Consider the following 24513-nt stretch of genomic DNA (forward strand, 5'->3'; position numbering starts at 1 on the left):
ACTGTGGTTGCCTTGGCAGGGCCATGGCAGTGATCTTGTAGGCCTTAGACTGCCTGTGGGAAGGACACTCCCAACCTGTTCTAGACACAGCATTTAATAAAATATATTAAAATATCCATTTTCATGGAATTTAGATAGTAGTGAAGAAGACAAACAAGAAATATAAGTGAATTATATATGCAATGTTAGAATAGGGATAAATATCTTACATCCTTGCCCCTAAAACAAACAAAATGGCACTGGTAAAAAGAACAAAGGATAAGGAGTGGTATCGGGAGAATTCTGTAATTCTGAAAACGATGAATAGAGTAGGGTTCAGAGACAAAGTGACATTTGAACAAACTTATGAGGATATAGCATAACTCATGTAAATATTTGGCAGAAGAACATACCAAGCAGAGTGAATAAGATCCAGGGGAGAAGGTATTCATGGTACAACCAGGTGGCCAGCATACCTACTGCAGAGTGACGGAGGACACGCGCAAAGAAAGATGAAGAGATAATAGGAGTCAGATCCCATGAGGCCTTGTAGGCCACTGTAAAAAGAGTGCTTTTTACTTAGAAGAAAACCTATTAAAGACTTACATGCAAATTATTTTTATTTAGATTTTTTAAAGATCATAACATTATATGAGATGTGGGCAGAACACTAAGAAACAGGACTCTGATCCCACACTGATACTCAGAAAGCAACAGTAGGTTGGACCAAAGTGGTGGTATTGTAGGTACTTAGATGTAGCTTCACTCTGAATATGTTCTCTGGTTGGGGTAATGAGAATTCTTGATGGATCATGTGTGTGTGTATAGTGAGAGAAGGGGTCGAGGACAATTCCAAGACTTTTGGCCCAAGTACATGGAAAAGTAGAGTTACAATGAATGAGCTGAGGAATTTCACAAGCAGCACAGACTTTAAGAGTGCTATCAGCAAAGAGTTACAAGTAGTAATGTCTTATAAGCAGCTGACTATAGGAAGCAAAATTTTAAGGGAGAAGTGTGAGTCACATATATTTGTAAGTCATTAGCAAGAAGATCCTTTTGAAAACGTGATACTGAATAGGAGTCAGCAGGAAAATGTGTGCAGTTAAAAGAAAACTGAGGATGAAGTTCTTCAGTGTTAGAGGCTGAGTAGAAAGGGAAGAAAGGAAGTCTCATTTTTATTTATTTATTTATTTATTTATTTATTTTGACAGGCAGAGTGGACAGTAGAGGGAGACAGAGAGAAAGGTCTTCCTTTTTGCCGTTGGTTCACCCTCCAATGGCCGCCGCGGTAGGCGCGCTGCGGCCGGTGCACCGCGCTGTTCCGATGCAGGAGCCAGGTGCTTATCCTGGTCTCCCATGGGGTGCAGGGCCCAAGAACTTGGGCCATCCTCCACTGCACTCCCTGGTCACAGCAGAGAGCTGGCCTGGAAGAGGGGCAACGGGACAGGATCAGTGCCCCGACCGGGACTAGAACCCGGTGTGCCGGTGCCGCAAGGCGGAGGATTAGCCTGTTAAGCCACTGCGCCGGCCAGGAAGTCTCATTAAGAGAAAGAAAGCAGGGAGACCAGAAGAAGCACCTGGCTCCTGGCTTCGGATCAGCGCAATGCACCAGCCGCAGCGGCCATTGGAGGGTGAACCAACGGCAAAAAAGAAGACCTTTCTCTCTATCTCTCTCTCTCTCTCTCTCACTATCCACTCTGCCTGTCCAAAAAAAAAAAAAAGAGAGAGAGAGAGAGAGAAAGAAAGCAGACCAGAAAGGCTGAGGGAAATAAGTCTGTGGACCCCTGTACTGTCTGTATGTATTATGTCAAATACCTTTGAGAAGTCAAATGAGACAAGCTAACCTCTCGATTAACAATGTGGAGGTCATGGGTGCCCTTATCAAGTTTGGTGTCAGAGGAACTTCCTTGGAGTCATTTAAAGACAGAAATTAGAAACAAATACAGCAACAACTCAGTTCTAAGTAGTTTTCCTTTAAAGAGCAGCAATAAGAACAAACTCATCAAATGGATGAAAAAGGGTAACAGTTGTGGTATTTTTAGCTTTCTGTTTCTTAAATCTAGGAAAAAATAACAGTTGACAAGAATAATTTAGTAGAGAAGGAAAAACTGATGATGTAAGTTAAATAACTGCTAGAGCAATTAAGTGTCGGAATGGGGTGGGAGGCAGAAATGACGAGCCAACAGAGGGACTGGGCTTTGCCAGGAAAAATGACATTTCATCTCTAGGAACCGGAGGGAGGACAGATACTCGTAGGTAGGTAGATACTGCGAATTTCCAAAAGACCTTTCATGATTGCTATTTTCTAAGGGATGCAAAGACATCACACCTGAGAGCAGGGATGAAGGGGAGATCTGTCAACAGCTTAACTAAGGTATCCTTATCTAGGAACCTTAGTTTCATGGTATGTCTCATTCCCGATACCGCAGTATGATGTGGCAGCTAAAAGTACAGACTCTGGTGACACATTACCTTTATCTGAAATCAGCTCCATTACTTTCTTTATGACCTTCCTGTACTCCCTACACCACTGCTGCCTCACTTGGTAAAGGGAAAAATAGAGGCATCTACCTTACGAGGCTGCTGCAAGATAAAACAGGCTAATACATATAAAGTGCTTGGAACAATCCTTGCCAAGTAGAAATCACTAAATAAATATTTGCTATTAAGAAATTATATGCCACAAATCCATTTATGAATGAGACAGAGCAAAGAAAGGTATATTAGGGTATTACTTGTGCAGCTTACTAGAACCAGAAAGTTAGATTTATTGATAAATTTCAGGCTAAATTAGAAATGAATCCTCTAGTCCACACGGAGTAGCATTTAGGAAAAATTTCAGGTTTCTACTTACACAGATGACTTCCCATTGCGAGGATCTTTGAAAGTTGTTGTTCTTGTGTTATGATCAACAAAGTACCTAACACCTTCCCGAGTATACCTAATTTCCCAGCCTTCAGGCAAGGGTTCTTCATTCTGTAAGCTAAAAGCAAAGTTGTAATCACAAGGTGAGCATTATCTACGTACTAAAATCATCTGACTCAAGGTTTATGGACTCTATCCAGAGATAAAACTTCAAAAAGGTCAGGGAAAGTAGAATTAAAAGATGTTTATTTTAGGGGTCAGTGCTATGGCACAGCAGGTAAAGCCGCTGTCTGCAGAGGTGCATCCCATGTGGATGCCGGTTCGAGACCCAACTGCTCCACTTCCAATCCAGCTCTCTGTTATAGACTGAGAAAGCAGCAGAAAATGGCCCAAGTGCTTGGGCCCCTGTACCCATGTGGAAAAAGCTCCTGGCTCCTGGCTTTAGATTGGGCCACCTCTGGCCATTGCAGATGTTTAGGGAATGAACCTGTAGATGGAAGACCCCTGTTTCTCTCTCTGCTTCTGCCTCAGTCTTTCTGTAACTGTGCCTTTCAAATAAGTAAATAAATCTCTAAAAAAGATGTTTATTTTAGTACAAAAACATTTCAAAAATCTATATTCTTGCTTAATATGCATTTTCCATGAATTTCTTTGAAGGCTTCTTGTCGCAAGTTGACTCAAACAATGCTATAAATATAGTATATACATACCCTTGAGTTCTTGGATCTTCCCATTGGGTTGTTTTTGTGTTATGGTTCACGAAGTAAACCCTGTCTGTTGAATCCACTCTTTTTTCTAAAAAATAAAGTGAGCATACCATTTAATAACTCTTTCATACATATATCTTACATATATTTTTACCAACAACATACTGGCTTACCCCAGCCTGGTGGCAAAGGTCCATATGGGTCATTTTCTGCAGTTAACATTGAAGCCTGATCGGAGAAGGAAGGGGGGGACGACAAAACAATATTTTCATATAAAAGTAGAAATAAACTAAGTGTTAGGATAACACTTTATAATTCTTAAAAATATAGCAAGACTGGGAAATAGTAACTTCAAGACAAAAAGTTCTAAAAATATCATAAGGTAAGGTAAGTCAATCACTTGATAACATTATTAAAAAGATTAATAAGAATGTGTATATATATATATATATAGATTTTTTTTAAGGTTTATTTATTTATTTGAAAGAATTACAGAGAGGCAGAGACAGAGAGAGTTTTTCCATCTTCTGGTTCACTCCCCAAATGGCTGCAATGGCCTGAGCTGAGGTGATCTAAAGCCAGTAGCCAGGAGCTTCCTCCAGGTCTCCCATGTGGGTGCAGGGGCCCAAGGACTTGGGCCATCTTCCACCGCTTTTCCAGGCTATATCAGAGAGCTGGATCGGAAGAGGAGCAGCCAGGGCTTGAACCAGTGCCCAAATGGGATGCTGGCACTGTAGGCGGAGACTATACCTGCTATGCCACAGCGTCGGCCCCTAATAATATCTTGACAGTAACATTTTTATCTCCTAGTCCTTCCATAGTGATCTATAGTGGTGAGATGAGATGGACAAAAAGCATTTTGAAAATTTGTTTTTTTTTAATTATTTTTAAATGAGGCAGTATTATTTAAGGCTAGAGCAACTATCATGATACTATTTACTTTTAGTAAAACCAGTATCAAACTCTAGTTATCATCTTTATACACATAAATTTTATTTTAATTAGTATCTTTGAGTATTCATACATATGTAAACACATTTTTGTGTATGCTTAAATATTTTATTACAACCCAGAAATATATTCTAAGGAACTAGTACTCCAGCATAGCAGATAAAGCTGCCACCTCTGATGCTAGCATCCCATTCGGGTACCAGTTCAAATCCCAGCTGCTCCACTTCCAATCCAGGTTCCTACTAATGCACCTGGGAAAGTAGCAAAAGATGCCTGAAGTGCTTGGGCTCCTGACATCCATGGGTGAGACCTGGACAAACCTCCTGGTTCCTGGTTTCGGTCTGGCCCAGTTCTGGCTGTTGTGGTCATTTGGGGAGTGAACCAACAGATGGAAGATCTTGCTCTTTCCCTCTAACTCTGCCTTGCAAATAATCTTTTTAAATATATTCTGAGGAAAAAATAAATTCTATCATAAATTCTAAAAGAACAAATGTAAAATTACCTGAAAAATAGCTCCTTATGCACCTTCTGAATATATTACAATCTTGTCACAGATACTAACTGTCCTTAATATTCATTTCTCAATCCTTCTTTATTGATGACTGAAGTACTGTTCTGTTTGAGATAGCAATGTCCATAAAGAATATTCTATCCCCTGTTTCCTTTGCAGGTGAGTTGGTAGAGTAACCAGTTCTGGCCAATGAGGCGTAGGCTTAACAGCATAGTTACAGCAAGGGCATGCCAGGTGAAAAAGACAACTAGAACAAATTCATCTCCCCTTTCAATTTCTTCTTGCCTAGACTGTGCAAGTGAGGTCCAGAGAGCAGCAGCTCCACATTGTCAAAGTAACAAGCACAAAGCAGGATAAAGATGGAGAAGCAAAATGGCAGAAAAAATTTGTGTGCTTGGTGGTGCTACTGAGCCAATGTGGTGTTCATTCTAGACTCCTATCCCAAACTTAAGAGGCACAGAGATAACTAAACCTCTGTTAAAGTAGATGCTGTTTACTTGCAGGAGAACACACTTCTGAAATACCTAGTATCTAGTTCTGACTTATTTTCTCAGTGTATTCATGTGAACAGCTAAGTCCCTTACAGAAACAAACCCACACAGCACCGAATTTCTTGTTTACTATATATGCATTGAGCATTCCTAATCTGAAAACTCGTAATTGGAAATGCTCCAAACTCTGGACCTTTTTTGTGAAGAGATCCATACTACTTTATTTCCAACTTCATTCAGAAATAGAGAAAGCACTAACATGTATAGTTCTGTGCTTTACACTGACTCTAGTCCGCGCAGGCAGGGGGGAGGAGACAGAGAGTCAGGATAGCAGTTCGGAGTTCCTTCTATCCATCGAGAAATGTGAAACCCCAAGCATGATATAGGACCAATCCTAGCGCCCTACAGAGAATGAATCCCAGTCCCTCTTAACCTAAAATTCTCCTATTCAATGGAGAAGAAACACTTAAGATTCTTGAAAACGTGTCCAGGAACATGATACAAGCACACGCACCAGACAGCTAGATGAACGTGGAAAGGTGGGGTCTGCCACCCTCTTTTGTCAGGAACAATGGGGTACAATTTAGCCACCTCCCCTTTCACACCCTCCTCTTCCTCTTAAATATCACTGTTTATAGTAATAATCTGTTTTTTTCCAGAGACGTGCACAGTGCCCAAGCCCAACATCAGACATAAGGTTAAGGTGTCTGGAGCTGGAAACCATGCCGACTGAATATGCATTGGTAAAACAACCAGAAGTTGGCCACAGGGACTGTAATCTCTTGGCAACTACTTCCATAACAATAAAAAAAAATCCACATTTTGGAGAATTTCAGGTTTCAGATTTGGAAGGCTCAATGTGTAAAGCCTATGTAAATATTCTGAAATCTGAACTGCTCCTCGTTCCAAAAAGCTTTAGATATGGGCTGCTCAGTCTGCAGTGCCAGACTATAGAACTTTACCACAGATTTCTATATAAGCCACTAAAAAACCAGCAACTGATGACAGCAGGAGATGGAAACCAGCTTGTCCCACTCCCTCACTGTTGGCTACAGATAACCAGGAGAGTATGCTAATCTATAAATGAGAACTCACCATTTAATCTCTGAAAGAAACAAAGTTGAAAGAGCCAGCCTGGGGTAGGTGTAAAGTTAAATTTTCTTTCTGTGTCTTTTTCCTATTTCCTTGATTGAATCTGGCAGGCTCTACATTTTGAATTTCTTCAAAGTTGCCTCAAAATGTTATCTAGTAAAACTGATTCGATTTGTGAGCTGGAGACCATGCCCTCCACCACACCCACCATGTGACCTCATGCCCCTACCTGATCCCACCTGTATGCCCACCTGCCAATCAGACTTCGTAACCACTCCCTTTTGGAAGTGGATAAAAGGCCTGGGCTCTTCCCTTGTTGTTCCGGAGGGTGCACGGCCTTCTGGGCTGCCCACTCTGACTTTCTGCTTGCATGCTTGCTCTACTGTTGGCACCCAGCCTGCTTTCTGCTTGATAGGAACCCAGCTTACCTTCTAGAGCTCTCCTTCTCCTCTAAATAAAGCCCTCACTTCCCTGCACATTTCTCTCATTCAATAAAATCCTTAAAAGCTTTAAAAAATGCTATCTAGAATTGCCCAGAATTTGAAATTTACCTTTTCTACATCTTTTGATCAAGCGATTTATCAGAGGTATTGTTTCTTCCACTCCTCTTATGGATGTTTGCTTATGGCAATAAATAAATCACCAACTGGTCAAATTTCTAGACAGCAGGTTTTTTGGTAGACCTGTTTTTCAGACTCGAGGGTGGGAATCAGAATAGCTAGAATATTGTAAGGCTGGCTCTAAGTAAAATCATGAGGGAATTGGTTTAATTGAAAGTAAAACTTTTATATTTAAAGGTAGAAGGTTGGGAATTGGTAAGATATTATTTAATCAAGAAATCACATATACAGAATTACCTCTTTAATAAGGATATAAAACTGAATATATAGTTAGGCAAATAAATTAGAATAATTTTAAAAATTAGAAGGCTTATTATGTTAAAATAGTAATTATTTATTAAAGATTAAATACATTGTGAGGCTACCGTTGTGGAATAAAAAAGCCATGGCCTTTAGTGCTGGAATCCCATATGGGTAACGGTTCAACTCTCAGCTGCTCTACTTCCAATCCAGCTCCCTGCTAATGAGCCTGGGAAGGCAGCAGAAAATGGCCCAAGTGCTTGGGCCCCTTCTACCCAAGAGGAAGACCCAGATGGAGTTCTTGGCTCCTGACTTCAGCCTGGATCAGCCCTGACTGTTGCAGCCATTTGGGGAGTGAACCAGAGGAGATGGAAGATCTTTCTCTCTGCCTCTGCCTCTCCCTCTCTGCCTTTCAAATAAATAAATCTTTCAAAAAGAGTTTAATATGTTGTAATACAATTCATAATCTTTTTTTAAAAAAAGATTTATTTATTCGAGAGGCAGAGTTACACAGAAAGGGAGAGACAGAGAGAAAGATCTTCCATCTCCAATGGTTCACTCCCCAAATGGCCACAATGGCTGGAACTGGGCCTGTTTAAAGCCAGAAGCCAGGAGCCAGGAGCTTCTTCCAGGTCTCCCACGTGGGTGCAGGGGTCCAAGCACTTGGGCCATCTTCTACTGTTTTCCAGGCCATAAGTAGAGAGCCTGAATGGAGGAGAAGCAGCTGGGGCATGAACCAAATCCATAAAGAATGGCAGTGCCACAAGCAAGGCTTAGCCTACTATATCACAACACTGGCCCCCAAAATCTTCTCTGAAAAAATCACCAAAGTAGAAAAGGGCAAAAGGCTGAGAGAAAAAGCTATATCAGCATTTCATAATTTGTTAATTACCGAATAGAGGTATCGTTGGTTGAACTGTTGCATAGCTCCCTGCAATTGGTTCCGCTGAGATTGCCACTGTTCAAAATTCCGCACAGACTCCATGGTAGGCCGCTGCCATGTTGTTGTTCTGGTGTTATGATCCACATAATAAACTCTTCCACGGTCATCAACTCTTCTTTCCCAACTACAATAAACAAAATTAAAAAATAACAAAGCTAAAATAATCTCTCAATATAAAAAAATGAAAAGTAGTTATTACTTCATAGAATTTAAAAATCAAGTTCAAGGCACAAAAACCTTTTTTAAAAATTTTAACGTTTTATTTAATACAATGTGGCCAAAATATTATTTCAAAATGCAATCAATATAATAATTAAGATATTTTAAAATTTTCCTTTCTATAGTCTTTGCTATCTGGTATATTTTTAATTTGCTTGCAACATATTTTGGCATGTTTGACATTGTAGTTTTAGGATTTTGTGTAATATAAATTCTAAATATAATTTAACCTTATAGAAAATAAATAAATATCATTATTACTAAGTTTAACACATCCATAAAATGGGCTATTGTTTGGTACATTTAAAATAGTCAATAAAGGATTTGTTATACTAAAGAAAATACTAATGATGCAGTATAATAAGGTCAGACCTGGAAAATATAATTTTGTGGAAATTTTTTTTTTTATTTTATTTAAGTTATCCAAGCTTCATGTATTTCATATATACAGATTTAGGAACACAGTGATACTTTTCTCCCCTCATTTTCCCTCCTATCCATGCACCAACCCTTCTTCCTCCTCTCTCTCATATTCTCACTTTAATTTTTAGAAGGATCTATTTTCAGTTTACTTAATGACCATATAGTTAACTCACACTAAGTAAAAGAGTTCAACAACTAGAATGAAGAAAAAACCTTAAAAGAACGCAAAAATTTTTATTCTTTAGAAAAATACATGAAACTATGACCTAATATTTCAACTAAATTATCTTCCCATTTTATCACTAACATAATTTCTAAAGATGGTTTTATAAAAGAGGCCATTGAGGCAACACTTCAGTATCAATCCAAATACTTTTTCCCACATTGTTTCTTTTATAAATATCCAATTTATTGAGAATGTTTACCATATACCAAGCAATCTGCCCTATGGACACTGCTCACATTCAGGATATTTACTGAACACTTTGTTTTTAATCGATTTTTACCTCTTCTTCCCATTGTTAAACTGCTGCCAATTCTTGAAGTGAAGATAGAATTATGTTATTCTGCCAATCACAGCTGTTTGGCTTGGCATAGAAATAAACTCCTCCACCTGCCTCATCTTTGAGATCTTTCAAAGGCCCCATAGGGAGCCAAATTAACTACCTGCTGATTCCAAGGGTATTATATATTTCATTCTGTCGTGCTTTTAATAGTCTTCCAGCATAGCGTGATCTTCCCTATTCCCTACCAACTAGAATTCTACTCATCTTCCAAGGTTCAGTTCTTCAACTTCTTCCACACATCTAGGATCTTTTAAACCAATTTTTGTCATAAATCATTTACCAACTATATCAGAATCCTTTCAGCAACCAATTCTAATTTTTTCTATACACTTATTACTAAAAATACAATAGGATCAAACAATTTATATGTATGGATCTGCTTAGTGATGTAAACTAGTTTTTTTTTTTTTTTTGAGAGGCAGAGTTAGACAGTGAAAGAGAGAGAGAAAGACAGAGAGAAAAGTCTTCCTTTCCATTGGTTCACCCCCCAAGATGGCCGCTATGGCTGGCATGTTGCGCCAATCCAAAGCCAGGAGCCAGGTGCTTCCTCCTGGTCTCCCATGTGGGTGCAGGGCCCAAGCACTTGGGCCATCCTCCAGTGCTTTCCTGGGCCACAGCAGAGAGCTGGACTGGAAGAGGAGCAACAGGAACAGAATCTGGCACCCCAACCGGGACTAGAACCTGGGGTACTGGCACCACGGGCGGAGGATTAGCCAAGTGAGCTGCGGCGCCGGCCTAAACTAGGTTATTTCTTAAAATCTAATGACATAAGAGATACTAGAGTGGTTCAAACTAATGATCTACAGAGATGGCTACATGTAAACCTGTATAACATTATACCTAATATTATAGAGAATTTTTAATTACTAAAAATATTTGTATTACTTACTAAATAAAGTTTAGCTATTAGGCTTTTAGGGTCATTCACAAACTTATTTTCCTTTACCTTTGTATTCTTTTGTAACTCTTTATACATGTTACACTGATATCTAGTTGATTTACACTATTTTCTTTCCTCCAAAACAGTGTCTGGACCCAAATATGTCCTTTATTATCTCTGACACTCAGATCTGCCCTTCTAGATTCAATGTAAGCACACTCACTAACATATAACACAAAGTCCAGAAAACTCAAAGCTGGTAGTATGTTATTTTTGTCAGAATAAAGTACCCAGGCCTCATCATGGGAACACATGGACCTGACATTTCAATACAACAAGCCATAAAGTTCACTTTAACTATCACAGGATCACCATGTGATAAATCATTAACTCATTTTTTCATAATTAAAAATATATTTATATTTGCATAACACAAGGACACTATAGAAAAGCTCAAAAGATCAATGAAAATTTTGGAAAACATACTTGCATAACATGTTACAAACAGCTAATCTATATGTAAAGTTTCTTAAAATGTCCAACAGAAAAATGAACAACAGTCATGAGTCAAAGGAAAGCAGACAGCTTTTAAATATAGACAAATAACCTCACTGATGATAAGAAAATGCAAGTTTTTAAGTGTTACTTATTTGTTTATTTTAAAGGCATAATGACCAAGAGACAGAGATAATTCCATCTGCTGGTTCACTCCCCAAATTGCCACAACAGATGTGGCCACTCCAGAACTACATCCAGGTTTCCCAAGTGGGTAGGAAGGACCCAAGTACTTGGGTCATTATCCATTTTCCCAGGTGCATTACCAGGGAGCTTGAGGCAAAGTGGACCAAGCTGAGACTCAAACTAGCCCTCTAATACAGGATGCCAGTATCACAAGCAGCAACCTAATCTGCTGCTAATACCAGCCCCAGGGAGAAAAAAAACAAAAAACAGATTTAATATGATAGTATGAAACTATTTCTGAACCTTTCAAATAAATTTAAAAACTTTAAAACTAGCAAAAATCCAAACTATGATAATACTCTTTGTCAATACTAAGAGTAAATAGGCACCCTTATACATTGTAAATGGGAGTAAAAAAAAGTGGCAGAAAAATCTGACAATAACCAAAATGTTTTATAGATATACAAGGATACTTCAAAAATGACATAGAAAAATGGAATTATTTTATCTGATGCAAAAAATTTTGAAATTAATGCTAGTTTTAAACTTCCATATATTAGACAAAATAGGGAACATTTGTTCTTTTGGGTCTGGCTTAATTCATTTACTTCAGTGATCTTCAGTTCCATCTACTTTGTTGCAAATGTCAGGATTCCATTCTTTTTACTGCTAAGTAATATTCCATTGTCTAATATATAAAGACATTTTCTTTACTCTTTCATCCACTGATATATAACTAGGTTGACTCTGTATCTCAGCTATTGTGAATAATGCTGCAATAAACCTGGAAGTACAAGTATCCCTCTTAATGTGCTAATTTCATTTCATTTCAAACACACACAGAAGTGGGAGTGCTAGACCACATGGTAGATACGTTTTTAGCTTTTTGATGAATTTCCATAGTGTTCTCTATAATGGCTATATTAATTTGCATTCCCATCAACAGTATATAATGACTCCCTTTTCTCTATATTTCACCAGTATTTGTAATCTTTTGTCTTTTTGATAAGTCATTTTAATGGGCATAAGGTGATAACTCATTTATTTAGTGCCATAACAGAGGGCTGATTTCATTGAAACTGTTGTCCAAAAATTAGCCAGAGTTTAATTTTATTGTTAGAGGCTATCATGTTCTTTATGCTATATTAAATAAATTTAAAAAAAAACATATGTATGATGAAATACACTGAAAATACATAAAGATACATTACCCTGGAGGTAATGGTTGTGGTCTCTCCCACGTGGTAGTTCGAGTGTTATGATCCACATAATAGGTTCTACCATGAGGATCTTTCCTCTGTTCCCACCTTTAATAAAAATACAAAACAAAAGATAAAAGTTTGGACAATACAAAGAAATCCCTTTTAATCAGGACAATTACAGATAAGCTTTACTTTAAAAGGCCATGAATATAAATTATAAAGATATTTGTTTTCTCAATTTTAAGTGCTTTTTAGTCACTTACGTGTGCCTTTTAAATTACAGTACTAAAAACTCAAATAGTAATTGTAGTTACCAGAGAAAGAACAGAATAATAATATCTAAAAGTCTGAAAAGTTACTAATTTGCAGAATTACAGAATAATAGCAGAAATTTAATCAAGAATAGAGAAATCTTCAGTCTAAACCAAGTCCAAGGCACAAAATGTCAATCAAGAACATCCATTTCGCCTATGATCTAGGAGGTTTAAGGAAGTATGTGGCCATGCTGCTCAGTGAAAATTCTTTCATCTATGTGAATAAATGCCTTTTTAGAGTGTAAGTATCTCCCTCCCTTGGATTTTGTAGGCTTCTCAATTCACATTCATGATTTTCTTTTCCTTCCTCGATAGGGGTGATTAAAAAAGGTTTGTGTAAAAATGGAATTAAAAGGCAAGTTTATTTTAGTGCAAAAATTTTTTTTGAAATTCAAGCAGTTTTTTCATAATACATATTTTCCATGAACTTTCTGAAGATGTTTTACATTTTGAAGATTCTCAATCTATGATTTTCCCTACTTTCATTTTCTCATCTGTGATCCCATTTTTCTTTCTTTACAGTCTTGCCTTAACATGGGACATAAGAACAATTTAAAAAATTAAGACCTGGCATTTCTCGGTTTACTACTCTTTTTAATTTTAAAGTAAGGCAAACAAAATATTTCTCTTTCTCTAAAACACAAGAACCCAACTAAATTTGTGATGAGAGATCTTAAGTTATTAAATCATTTTCCTCAAATTATTTTCACCAACAGTTACCATACTACGATGTACTAGGTTATATATACACAGAAATGGCATGCACACACATGTGCACACATAAACACACACACAAACTTAGTAATTTAGTAAGCTGTATCTGACGAATCTAAGTCACAAATTGCTTACAAGTAGTAGCCATGAACAATAAAGAGCCCCAAGTTTACAATTGACTCAGGATCACAACAATTATTAACCTTATCTATTAGAAAACACTGTGCTATAAAATTCGATAATGGAACATTCATGCTATTCTATATTAAAAAATGTAGATAATCCTTATAAAGCATGATAGTAAAATATTAATGTAGATTGTCCTTAAAAAGATTTCATTAAAAATAACCTGAGAGTTCAGATTTACTTCATTTGTATACAAAGTTCATAAAAAAGCAAGATTTCAATATGGAAATTCACTTTTTTGTTTTTCTAAAGATTTATTTACTTGAAAGTCACAGTTACAGAGAGGCAGAGAAAGAGAAAGAAGGAGTGAGAGAGAGAGAGAAAGACGTTTTTTATCTGCTGGTTCACTCCCCAAATGGCTGCAACGGCCACAGCTGGGCCGATCTGAAACCAGGAGCCAGGAGCTTATTCTGGGTCTCTCACACAGATGCAGGGGCCCAAAGACTTGTGCCATCTTTTACTGCTTTCCCAAGCCATAGCAGAGAGCTGGATCAGAAGTGGAGCAGCTGGGACTCGAACTGGCACCCATATGGGATGCCGGCACTGCAGGAACATGGCTTTACCTGCTACGCCACAGTGCTAGCCCCTGGAAATTCACTTTAAAGGCATTTCAAGAACACCTACAACACATATTAATGAGCTATTTATCTGTACGAAAGCTTAAATACCAAAAATAAATGAACACCTAAAAACTCAATTACATGTCATGAATCTACTAGTAATATTACTTTGTCATTTTTTAGTATTACTTCCTATAATCACTCCTACCATACAACCAATGTTCTGGTTTCCAACTTTTCTTCACAAATGCTCTTTATTATTTTTAATTTAACCTCAGTTTTTTATAAAAATTATAAATACTTTCACATAGTTAATACCTTCATAGTTATATATAGTCTAAACTTTTAGTCTATGAGGCTCTAAAAAAAACAATAGCACCTACTATCTCTTTCACTGTACCTTCCTAAAGGCAACTGTTTCGACTGTTTACTCAAATTATTTAGTATTTACCTCTTTTTTCTTTTTTTTGGACAGGCAGAGTGGACAGTGAGAGAGAGAGACAGAGAGAAAGGTCTTCCTTTTCCATTGGTTCACCCTCCAATGGCCGCTGCAGCTGGCGCACCGCGCCGATCCAAAGCCAGGAGCCAGGTGCTTCTCTTGGTCTCCCATGGGGTGCAGGGCCCAAGCACTTGGGCCATCCTCCACTGCACTCCTGGGCCACAGCAGAGAGCTGAACTGGAAGAGGAGCAACTGGGACAGAATCCAGCACCCTGACCGGGACTAGAACCCGGTATGCCGGCGCCGCAGGTGGAGGATTAGCCTATTGAGCCGTGGCGCCGGCCTACCTCTTTTTTCTTATTAACATGATTATTTAATTTCAAATATGTTGCACTGACTTCTCACTATGAAAGATGGAGCTGCAAGTCTTGTTCCTGCACGTTTACATACTCTAATAAAACACCCTCATTCCAGGTGTTCCAAATATACACATGTTGTATCTTTCCTTATAGTTGTTGCTGTCTCTGTATAAACCTTCCTGACAATTGAGTCATGGGACATGACTTCTAAAAAAAAAAAAAAAATTAAAAACCCTGAGCTAGAGCAATTGTGTCTCTCACTCCTCTGGTTATTTTTTTTACATATTTGTCATTAACTTAACCAGAAATATTTTTCCATCATAAATATCCTTTTGAAATGCTCAAGCTCTTCAGGACATCCATCCGACTACACCTGTCTTCTGATTATCATCCAGTCTAGACTGAGTGTGAAGCCTGCTGCCTACCAATGTCTGGGACTTGCCTTTCCCATCATGCTCAAATTCCTTTCTTGCCTCTCCTAGCAATCATGTGTGTTCTTGATCCCACATCTTCCATTTGACTGTCTATTTCTGAAGTAACAGGAATCCCTTCCTAAGAAAGATGACATGGTATGTGAATTTTTGGAAATCCAGGATGTGTGAAAATGTATTCTATGCACACATTCAACAGCATGGCTAGATAAACTTTAGGCTGGATACATTTTCCCTCAGCACTGAAGGCACTAGCCCGCTGTATTCTAGTTTCTAGTGTTGATTCTGACAAGTCTGATGCCAGTCTGATTAGAGTGAAGCCTACTTTCTTTTTTCTTTTAGTCTCTAGAATTTTAAAGACTTTTTCTTCAGCCACAATGTACTAATATTTTCAAAATAAATTTTCTTAAAAATAAGTCTATTTTCACTTACTACCTAGAATTTTGGTGAGCCTTTCAATAAAATTCCTTGTTTGTGAACAATTTTTTGCCATTTTTTAAAAAGATTTCTTTTTATTTTATCTCTTTCTGGAACTTTTCCTATTTTAAAAAAGATTTTATTTATTTGAACAGTAGAGTTACAGAGAAAGAAGCACAAAAAGAGATAGAAAAATTGATAGACAGATGTGAGAGAGAGAGAGAGAGAGAGAGAGAATCTTCATCCACTTGTTCACTCCTCAAATGGCTGCAACGGCCAGGGTTGGGCCAGGCTGAAGTCAGAAGCCAGGAGCCAGGAACTTTTTCCAGGTCCCCCACATGGATGGCAAGGGGTCCAAACACTTCAGTCATCCTCTATTCGTTTTTCCAGGTGCACTACCATGGAGCTGCCCTCAGAAGTGGAGCACCCAGGACATGAACCAGTGCCTACATGGGATGCCAGAGTCATAGGCAGCAACTTTATCCACTATACCACAACGCTAACCCCTAGAAATTTTCTTATTAAATGTTCAGAACTGGTCTCTCAGCTTTTCACATCACTTCTACTTTATAGTTTTATCATTTTGCTCTACTTTCTAGAAAATTCTTTGCTTCTTCCAGCCAAGTTTTCTACTGTATTAAATTTCAAAAGATTTTCCAGTTCTTTTAGCATTCCTTTTTTATAGCACTTGATTCCAGCTGTTGGGGTCATCTGGGGAGTGAACCAGTGGATGGAAGACCTCTCTCTCTCTGCCTTTCCTTCCCTCTCTGTGTAACTCTTTCAAATTAAAAAAAAAAAAAAACTTTAAAAAATCAATTTTTTAAAAGATTTATTTATTTGAAAGAGTTACACATGCACACACACACACACACACAGAGAGAGAGAGAGAGAGAGAGAGAGAGATATCTTCCATCTGCTGGTTCACTCCCCAGATGGCCTCAATGGCTGGAACTGTGCCAATCCGAAGCCAGGAGCCAGGAGCTTCCTCTGGGTCTCCCATGCGAGAACAGGGGCCCAAGGACTTGGGTCATCCTCCACTGCTTTCCCAGGACTTAGCAGAGAGCTGGATTGGAAGTGGAGCAGCCAGGACTCGAACCTGTGCCCATATGGGATGTTGGCACTGCAGGCTTTACCCGCTATGCCACAGCACCGGCCCCATGAACAGTCTTTAAGATTACTAGACAGCAAAGAAAAATTAAGTTTGTTAATAGACCTAGTCGGCAGGGATATGTGACTTTCTCAAGGATTCAGTACTATAATACTGAGAAAGATGACAGCTACTTATTTTCAAGTGTGAGGTCTGGAGAGTAGACCATAAAGGAAGCTAGAAAATTGACATTATTATATGAGATGTCACGCTCACCCTTACCAAAGCAAACCTAAAATCAAACTGATAGAATCTTGCAAATCAAAATCAGGTTTTTTTCCCCTTCATACTAGTCACAGTTCAACTAGATGAGCAACAATCCATAGTTTCAAAAAGTATGTGCCTTATAGCTAATAAACTAATACTGCGAATCAAATTAAAAGCCAGACTTCAACAATGGCAACATTTTACACACATATTTAATAGTTATATATTGTCAAAAAGTTGCTACCTAAAGGCAAGTCAAACAACCAAAAACATCCTTAACATACCCTGATGGCAAAGTTTCTGTGTTGGCATTTCCAGACTGTTGCCGTACAGATTCCGCACACCCCTCTGGCTGCCTTAATTTGTCAAAAGCAGAACTACTTGCAGAATTAGAATGATCAGCATCTAGTATGCTTCTAGCTTCAGATCCCAACTGTGCACTGGTAGAAGGTATACATTCATTGTTTTCGGAGGAAGTGGGTATCTCCTGAACGGGAGGATCTTCAACAGTAGTGCTAGTGCAGTCTGAAGACAAGCTGGTTTCTTCAGGAACTACTGCAGTGCCAATGGCAGAGGCCTGGCCAGTGGGCGCAGATGAGCATGATTCTCCATTAACTGAGAAGGCAAAGTTAAGATAATCTGTCAAATAATGGCAAGGCAACCAATTTCCTAATCAATCAATTACATTTATTCTGAGTCTAATCCAAACCAAACAAGGTACGTACCAGGTACTGAAAACGTAAGATCAAGGTTATATTTTCACTGTTCACATGTAATACATAAATGATAAAATTTTATGTTTGCATACTAATACCTTAAGGAAAGAGAAACCACCATTACAATAACAAGTGCTTTCCCTCCAAATGATCAGTTCTGAGAGAAAGCCTGCATGCACTATATAAAAACTGTAAAATGATCCCTTACAATCTCCTGTCTCATATGCAAGTGGTAGGCTAGTACCAACACTTTTGCCAATAATGAGAAATATATGATGGCTTTAATTATGACAGTACTGTAGGGAACCATAAAAAGATTCAGGAATCCATTCTATACTTTTATTTTATTTTATTTTTGACAGGCAGAGTGGACAGTGAGAGAGAGAGACAGAGAGAAAGGTCTTCCTTTGCCGTTGGTTCACCCTCCAATGGCCACCGCGGTCGGCACGCTGCTGCCGGCGCACCACGCTGATCCGAAGCCAGGAGCCAAGTGCTTCTCCTGGTCTCCCATGGGGTGCAGGGCCCAAGCATTTGGGCCATCCTCCACTGCACTCCCGGGCCACAACAGAGAGCTGGACTGGAAGAGGGGCAACGAGACAGAATCCGGCGCCCCGACCAGGACTAGAACCTGGTGTGCCGGCGCCGCAAGGCGGAGGATTAGCCTGTTGAGCCACAGTGCCAGCCCATTCTTTTTTTCTTTTTTTTCTTTTTTCTTTTTTTTTTTTTTAATTTTTTGATAGGCAGAGTGGACAGTGAGAGAGAGAGAGACAGAGAGAAAGGTCTTCCTTTGCCGTTGGTTCACCCTCTAATGGCTGCCGCGGTAGCGCGCTGCGGCCGGCGCACCGCGCTGTTCCGATGGCAGGAGCCAGGTGCTTCTCCTGGTCTCCCATGGGGTGCAGGGCCCAAGCACTTGGGCCATCCTCCACTGCACTCCCTGGCCACAGCAGAGAGCTGGCCTGGAAGAGGGGCAACCGGGACAGGATCGGTGCCCCGACCGGGACTAGAACCCGGTGTGCCGGCGCCGCAAGGCGGAGGATTAGCCTGTTGAGCCGCGGCGCCGGCCCCATTCTATACTTTCTAAAGAAATAATTTAGCACTAAGACCTAGTGATATAGTTTTCTTACTTCATATTTCAATGTGATTAATTGACTTCAACTATGTGTCACTATGAAAGTGAGTAAAAATAAAATTGCAGGAAGAGATTATTGAACAAAACCTATTAGAAAAGTACCATCAAGGGGAAACAGCTGTGGGGTACTGAGTAAAGCAGCGGCATGCAGTGCTGGCATCCCTTATGGGTTCCAGCTTGAGTCCTGGCTGCTCTACTTCTGATTCAGCTCTCTGCTATGGCCTGGGAAAGCAGTAGAAGATGGCCCAAGTCTTTTGTCTCCTGCTTCTTCCAGGGAGACCTGGAAGAAGCTCCTGGTTCCTGGCTTCAGATCGGCACAGCTCTGGCCATTGCAGCCATCTGCGGAGTGAACCAGCAGATGAAAGACCTACCTCTCTCTCTCTCTGCCTCTGCCTGGCTCTAACTCTGCCTTTCAAATAAATAAATAAATCTTTAAAAAAAAAAAAAAAGGAAATACCATCAAAGTTCCAATGAAAATAGCAGAGGAAGACATAGACTAATGAAATCTCCAGGTAAATTTTCAAAGAAATAAAAATACTTAAACTGTAGCAAGACTACTGTACTATTCAAGAAAGTAAATGGTATGTGCCAAAGAACAGAATAAATCAAGTTCTACATCAAGCATAGAAGAGAATGGCTTTGGGAAAAAAAAAACTATCAACATTGAAATCCAAGAAATAAAATCCAGAGCTATCCCCTACCCAATATTTAGACATCATAGAGACACATAAAGAGTGTGTGTAGAGAGAGAGACTGAATTTTTATGTATCCTACATAATGTTTACTTACAATCTTTATCTTAATGTTTACTCTTTCATGGTATGGAAATTAAAGTCCCATCAAAAAAAAAAAAAAAAAAAGGATTAGCAGTTTTCCAAATGATTTAAATGGAAAAAGAGTATCATTTGAGGGAAGATATAAACCAGCCCAACAAGAAACAAATACCTTTGTGAACACTGAAACTTAGCACATGAAACACAAACCATTAGAAACAGAAGAAAATAAATGTGAGATTGTACCAGTTAGTCAAGGCAAACATTTTGTCCCCATACATATTTCAACAGCAAGCTATCTCAGCAGTTCTCTCCATCTTTACTGCTACATTCTAGTCTACCACTTTCTGTTTACACAACTGCAAAACCTCTGAATTGGTCTGACCCATTCTCCAGGGTTGGCGTTGTGGCATAGCAGGTTGGGTCACTGCCTGTGAGGCCAGCATCGCATATGGATGCTGGTTCAAATTCCCACTGCTTCACTCTGATCTAGCTCCCTGCTAATGTGCCTGGGAAAGCGGTGGAGGATGGTCCAAGGGCTTGGGCTCCTGCACCCACATAGGAGATCCGGATAAAGCTCTTGCCTCCAGATTTCAGTCTGGCCCAATCCCAGCCATTGTAGCCATTTGGGGAGTGAACCAGCAGATGGAAGATTTCTCTTTCCCTCTTTCTCTCTCTCTGTAACTCTGCCTTTCAAATAAATAAACCTTTAAAAAAAAAAATCCATTCTCCAAACAACATCCAAAGTGACCTTTTAAAAACACATAATAGATAGATCTCAAAATTCCCCTGAGCAAACATACCAATGGATTCCTAATTCAAGCAGAAAAACAAGTTGATCCACAGCCATCACTAACTTCTCACAATGATTGCTGTTCCGTTCCTTAAGTAGAATGAACTCCTTCCCACTTCAGGGAAGTGCACTTATTGTTCCTATCATTTCTGAATATTTGATACTGGCTTTTCTCATCAGATGGAGTCCATACTGAATCATTCTGTCAGAAAGGCAGTCCTTGAACACCTTATTTAATGTTATACATGCCCTGCCCTCACTCTAGTTTGATATTACACCACATTTTCTTTCTCTAAATCATTTATTTGTTTATATCATTTTTCATTAAGTTTAGAGTGCAAAAGCTTTGTTAGATTCATTCAGTTTTATATTTCTAAAAGCTAACAAGTGCCTGACATGTAAAAAAATAAATATTTGTTGAATGAATAAACTAAAGAAAAATCATGAAGAAAACTGAACACACCTGCCTCAAAACTATGCAGATGGGGCCGGAGTTGTGGCATATCAAGTTAAGCCACCTGCAATGCCCGCATGTCGTATAGGAAGCTGTTCGAGTCCACTTCTGGTCCAGCTTCCTGAAAATGCAGCAGAAGATGATCCAAGTACTTAGGCCCCTGCTACCTATTTGGGGTATTCAGATGGAGTTCCAGGCTCGTGGCTTTGGCCTGGCCTAACCCTGGCCATTGTAGCCATTTGGGGAGTGAACCAGTGGAAGGAAAAATATCTCTTTCTCTCACTCTCTCCTTCTCTCTCAGTAACTCTGCCTCTCAAATAAATCAATCTTTAAAAGGAAAAAAACTGTGCAGATAACAGTGCATTATGGAAACTTTATTAATGATATGAGATAATAATATAGCCAGTATACCTGATGTAAATCTCTAAGCTAAAGAGGTAGTTCTGAGTTTCAACTCTATGTATATTATAGCTAAACACACTAAATTTGTACAGAAATTGGCATACGTAAAAAAACAAAAAAGGGGGGCTGGCACTGTGGCATGGTGGGTTAAGCTGCCATTTGTGACACTGGCATCCCACATAGGAGTATTGGTTCAAGTTCCAGCTTCTCACTTCATATCCAGTTTCCTGTTAATGTGCCTAGGAAAGCAGCAGATCATGACCCAAGTACCGGGGCCCCAGTCACCCACATGTGAGACCTGGATAGAATTCTGGGCTATTGGGTCAGCATGGCCCAGATCTGGACTGCAGCCATCTGTGGAGTGAACTAACAAACAGAATGTGTGTGTGTGTGTGTGTGTGGCCAAACTAAGCCACAGGCCTTTACCGGATGCCAAACTAATAAAGCCTCCGAATCTCGGACTTCAGCCTCCAAACCTGTGAGCTAAATAAACTTCTTTTCTTTCTAAGTTACCCAGATATGGTGTTTTGTAACAAGAAGAGAAAAAGTACTAAAAGCACCATTTTTACTGCCTTTGAAAACTGTAACATGAATAATATCTTCTTGTATATAGCTCTAAGTTTCTTTGAGTCAATTCATATTTGAGAGTGGATGTGGCAATAAAGAAGATAAAGCACAAGAGAGCCTTATGATAACAATGCAGTCCTACAATTTTAGTGGAAGTTACAGGAAGATACACACATGATAAAACTACACAAAAATAAGCACATACGTATGAAAATTTGTGCACAAACACACATAGTAGAGATAGAAATGGTGAAATGGGAACAAGCTCTATGTATCATATCAATGGTAATTTCCCAATTTTGGCACTGTACTAGATTATACATATAATTGTGGGGGGTGCTCCTGAGGAGTGCATGGGATCTACCTGTATATTTCTTTGCAAATCTGTATATTTATAATTATTTCAAATTAAAAAGCTAAGAGGAGGCGCCAGTGTTGTGGCTAGTGGGTAAAGCAGCCTCCTGAGACGCCAGCATCCCATATGATGCCAGTTCAAGTCCTGTCTGCTCTACTTCCAATTCAGCTCTCTGCTATGGCCTGGGAGAGCAGTGGAGGATGACCCAAGTGCTTGGCCCCCTGTACCCACATGGGAGACCTGGAAGAAGCTCCTGGCTTCTGGCTTCAGACTGGCCCAGTTCCAGTTGTTGCATCCATTTGGGAAGTGAACCAGCAGATGGAAGATAGCTCTATCTCTCCTCTCTCAGTAACTCTGCTTTTCAAATAAATAAAATAAAATCTTAAACAAATTGCTACCTCATTAAAAAGAAAAAAAGAAAAAGAAAGCTAAGAGGAGGAGCAGGCATTGAGGCCCAGTGGGTTAAGTCATGACTTGGGATACCCACATCCCACGCTGAGTGCTTTATGAGTCCCAGACACTCGACTTCCCATCCAGCTTCCAGCTAACATATCCCAGGAGGCAGCAGATGGTAGCCAAGTGCTTGGGTCCCTTCCACCCTCCTGGGGGACCTGGATGGAGCTGCTAATTCCTGATTTTGGCTTGGCCCGGACCTGGGTGTTGTGAACATTTGGAACCAGTGAACCAGTGGATAGAAGATTGCCCTCTCTCTTTTTTTCAGCCTCCCTCTCATTGTGCCTTTCAAGTAGATGAAAATAAAAAAAATAAATAAATAAATAAAAACAAGAAAAAGCTAACAAGAGACAATATCTAAAAAACTTGTAAAACTGGTTAGTTCTGCCTACATTAACTTACTATAGCAAGCGCTACTCTATTTGATTAATCAAACAATTATATATTAGAAAAAGTAATTTCACACTAGAAGTTAGGACAACAAAGCAGAGTATAGTATTTTTCTTAAATATCTACTACTGGATCCAAGATGGTGTAACAGCAACAGGGCGGTCTGCTCTAGATGAAAATAGTAAAAAAATAAAAATAAAAAAGTGGAGAAAGCACATTCTCAGGGGAGGGTTGGAGAGGAAACTGCAGTGGAGATTCTGCAGAAGGAGGAGAGATGCCAAGAATCGGGGCAGAAGGTGAAAATTCACAGCTACGAGCATAGACACAACCACTCTAGCAGCCCTGAGTCAGAGAAAGTGGCAGCTTTCGAGAGCAAAGTGAGATCTGACTACAGCAGCCCATGCCACTGGTGAGATAGCCGAGGGACAGCTTGGCAAACTATACTATCCTTTAATCTGGCCCAGAGCCCTGAGGGGAACAGGGTACCCACTAGCCCAGAGAAAAAGAAAAGACTCTCCCTCCCCATCCCCACAACGGTGCCTGGCGACTAGCTGAGAGGGCAGATGCCATTTTGGTTATAAGTAGGTAGCAGCTGCTGCAGTCTTGTGCGTGGACCCAGTAATTGGCAGGGACAGTCACCACCTTCTCAGCAGAAGCAACCGCAGCAGCTCAGGCACAACTGATGAGAACAGTGGTGATCTACAGAACTTTTCATCCTGCAGTGGCAGAACACACATTCTTCTCATCCCCGTGATGAGAATTACATAACATTAATATATAAATAGAAGAAGACACAAAAAATGGATGTTCATAGTTGGAAGAATCAATATCATCAAAATGTCCATACTACTAAAACCAATTTACAGATTCAATGCAATACCAATCAAACAAAATACTAATATTCTTCTCACATATAGAAACAACAATGCTGAAATTCATATGGAAACACAGGAGACCTCAAATAGCTAAAGCAATCTTATACAACAAAAACAAAGCTGGAAGTATCACAATACCAGATTTCAAGACATACTACAAGGCAGATATCATCAAAACAGCTTGGTACTGGTACAAAAATAGATGGATAGACCAACGGGACAGAACAGAAATGCCAGAAATCAACCCATGCATCTACAACCAACTTCTATTTGACCAAGGACCTAAAATCAATCCCTGGAGCAAGGACAGTCTCTTCAACAAATGGTGCTGGGAAAACTGGATTTCCACATGCAGAAGTATGAAGCAATATGCCTTACACATTACACAAAAAATTCACTCAAAATGGATTAAAGACCTAAATCCATGACCTGATACTATCACATTATTAGAAAACACTGGGG

At 39.4% G+C, this 24513-nt stretch overlaps 1 protein-coding gene across 3 annotated transcripts in view; it reads right to left on the bottom strand.

Annotated features, from left to right (window-relative positions):
* The window catches only part of WWP1 (WW domain containing E3 ubiquitin protein ligase 1), a 139659-nt gene that overhangs the window by 34581 nt on the left and 80565 nt on the right, over positions 1–24513 (bottom strand). For all 3 annotated transcript variants that reach the window (XM_062188296.1, XM_062188295.1, XM_062188297.1), the window contains exons 9-14: positions 17429–17759; positions 12380–12475; positions 8349–8523; positions 3725–3779; positions 3555–3639; positions 2834–2962 (exon numbers count right to left, since the gene is read on the bottom strand). In XM_062188296.1, coding sequence (XP_062044280.1) covers positions 2834–2962; positions 3555–3639; positions 3725–3779; positions 8349–8523; positions 12380–12475; positions 17429–17759 — 871 coding nt within the window. The remainder of the gene's footprint in view (positions 1–2833; positions 2963–3554; positions 3640–3724; positions 3780–8348; positions 8524–12379; positions 12476–17428; positions 17760–24513) is intronic.

The sequence above is a fragment of the Lepus europaeus genome, chromosome 4 (genome assembly GCF_033115175.1).
Source record: "Lepus europaeus isolate LE1 chromosome 4, mLepTim1.pri, whole genome shotgun sequence".
NCBI lineage: Eukaryota > Metazoa > Chordata > Mammalia > Lagomorpha > Leporidae > Lepus > Lepus europaeus.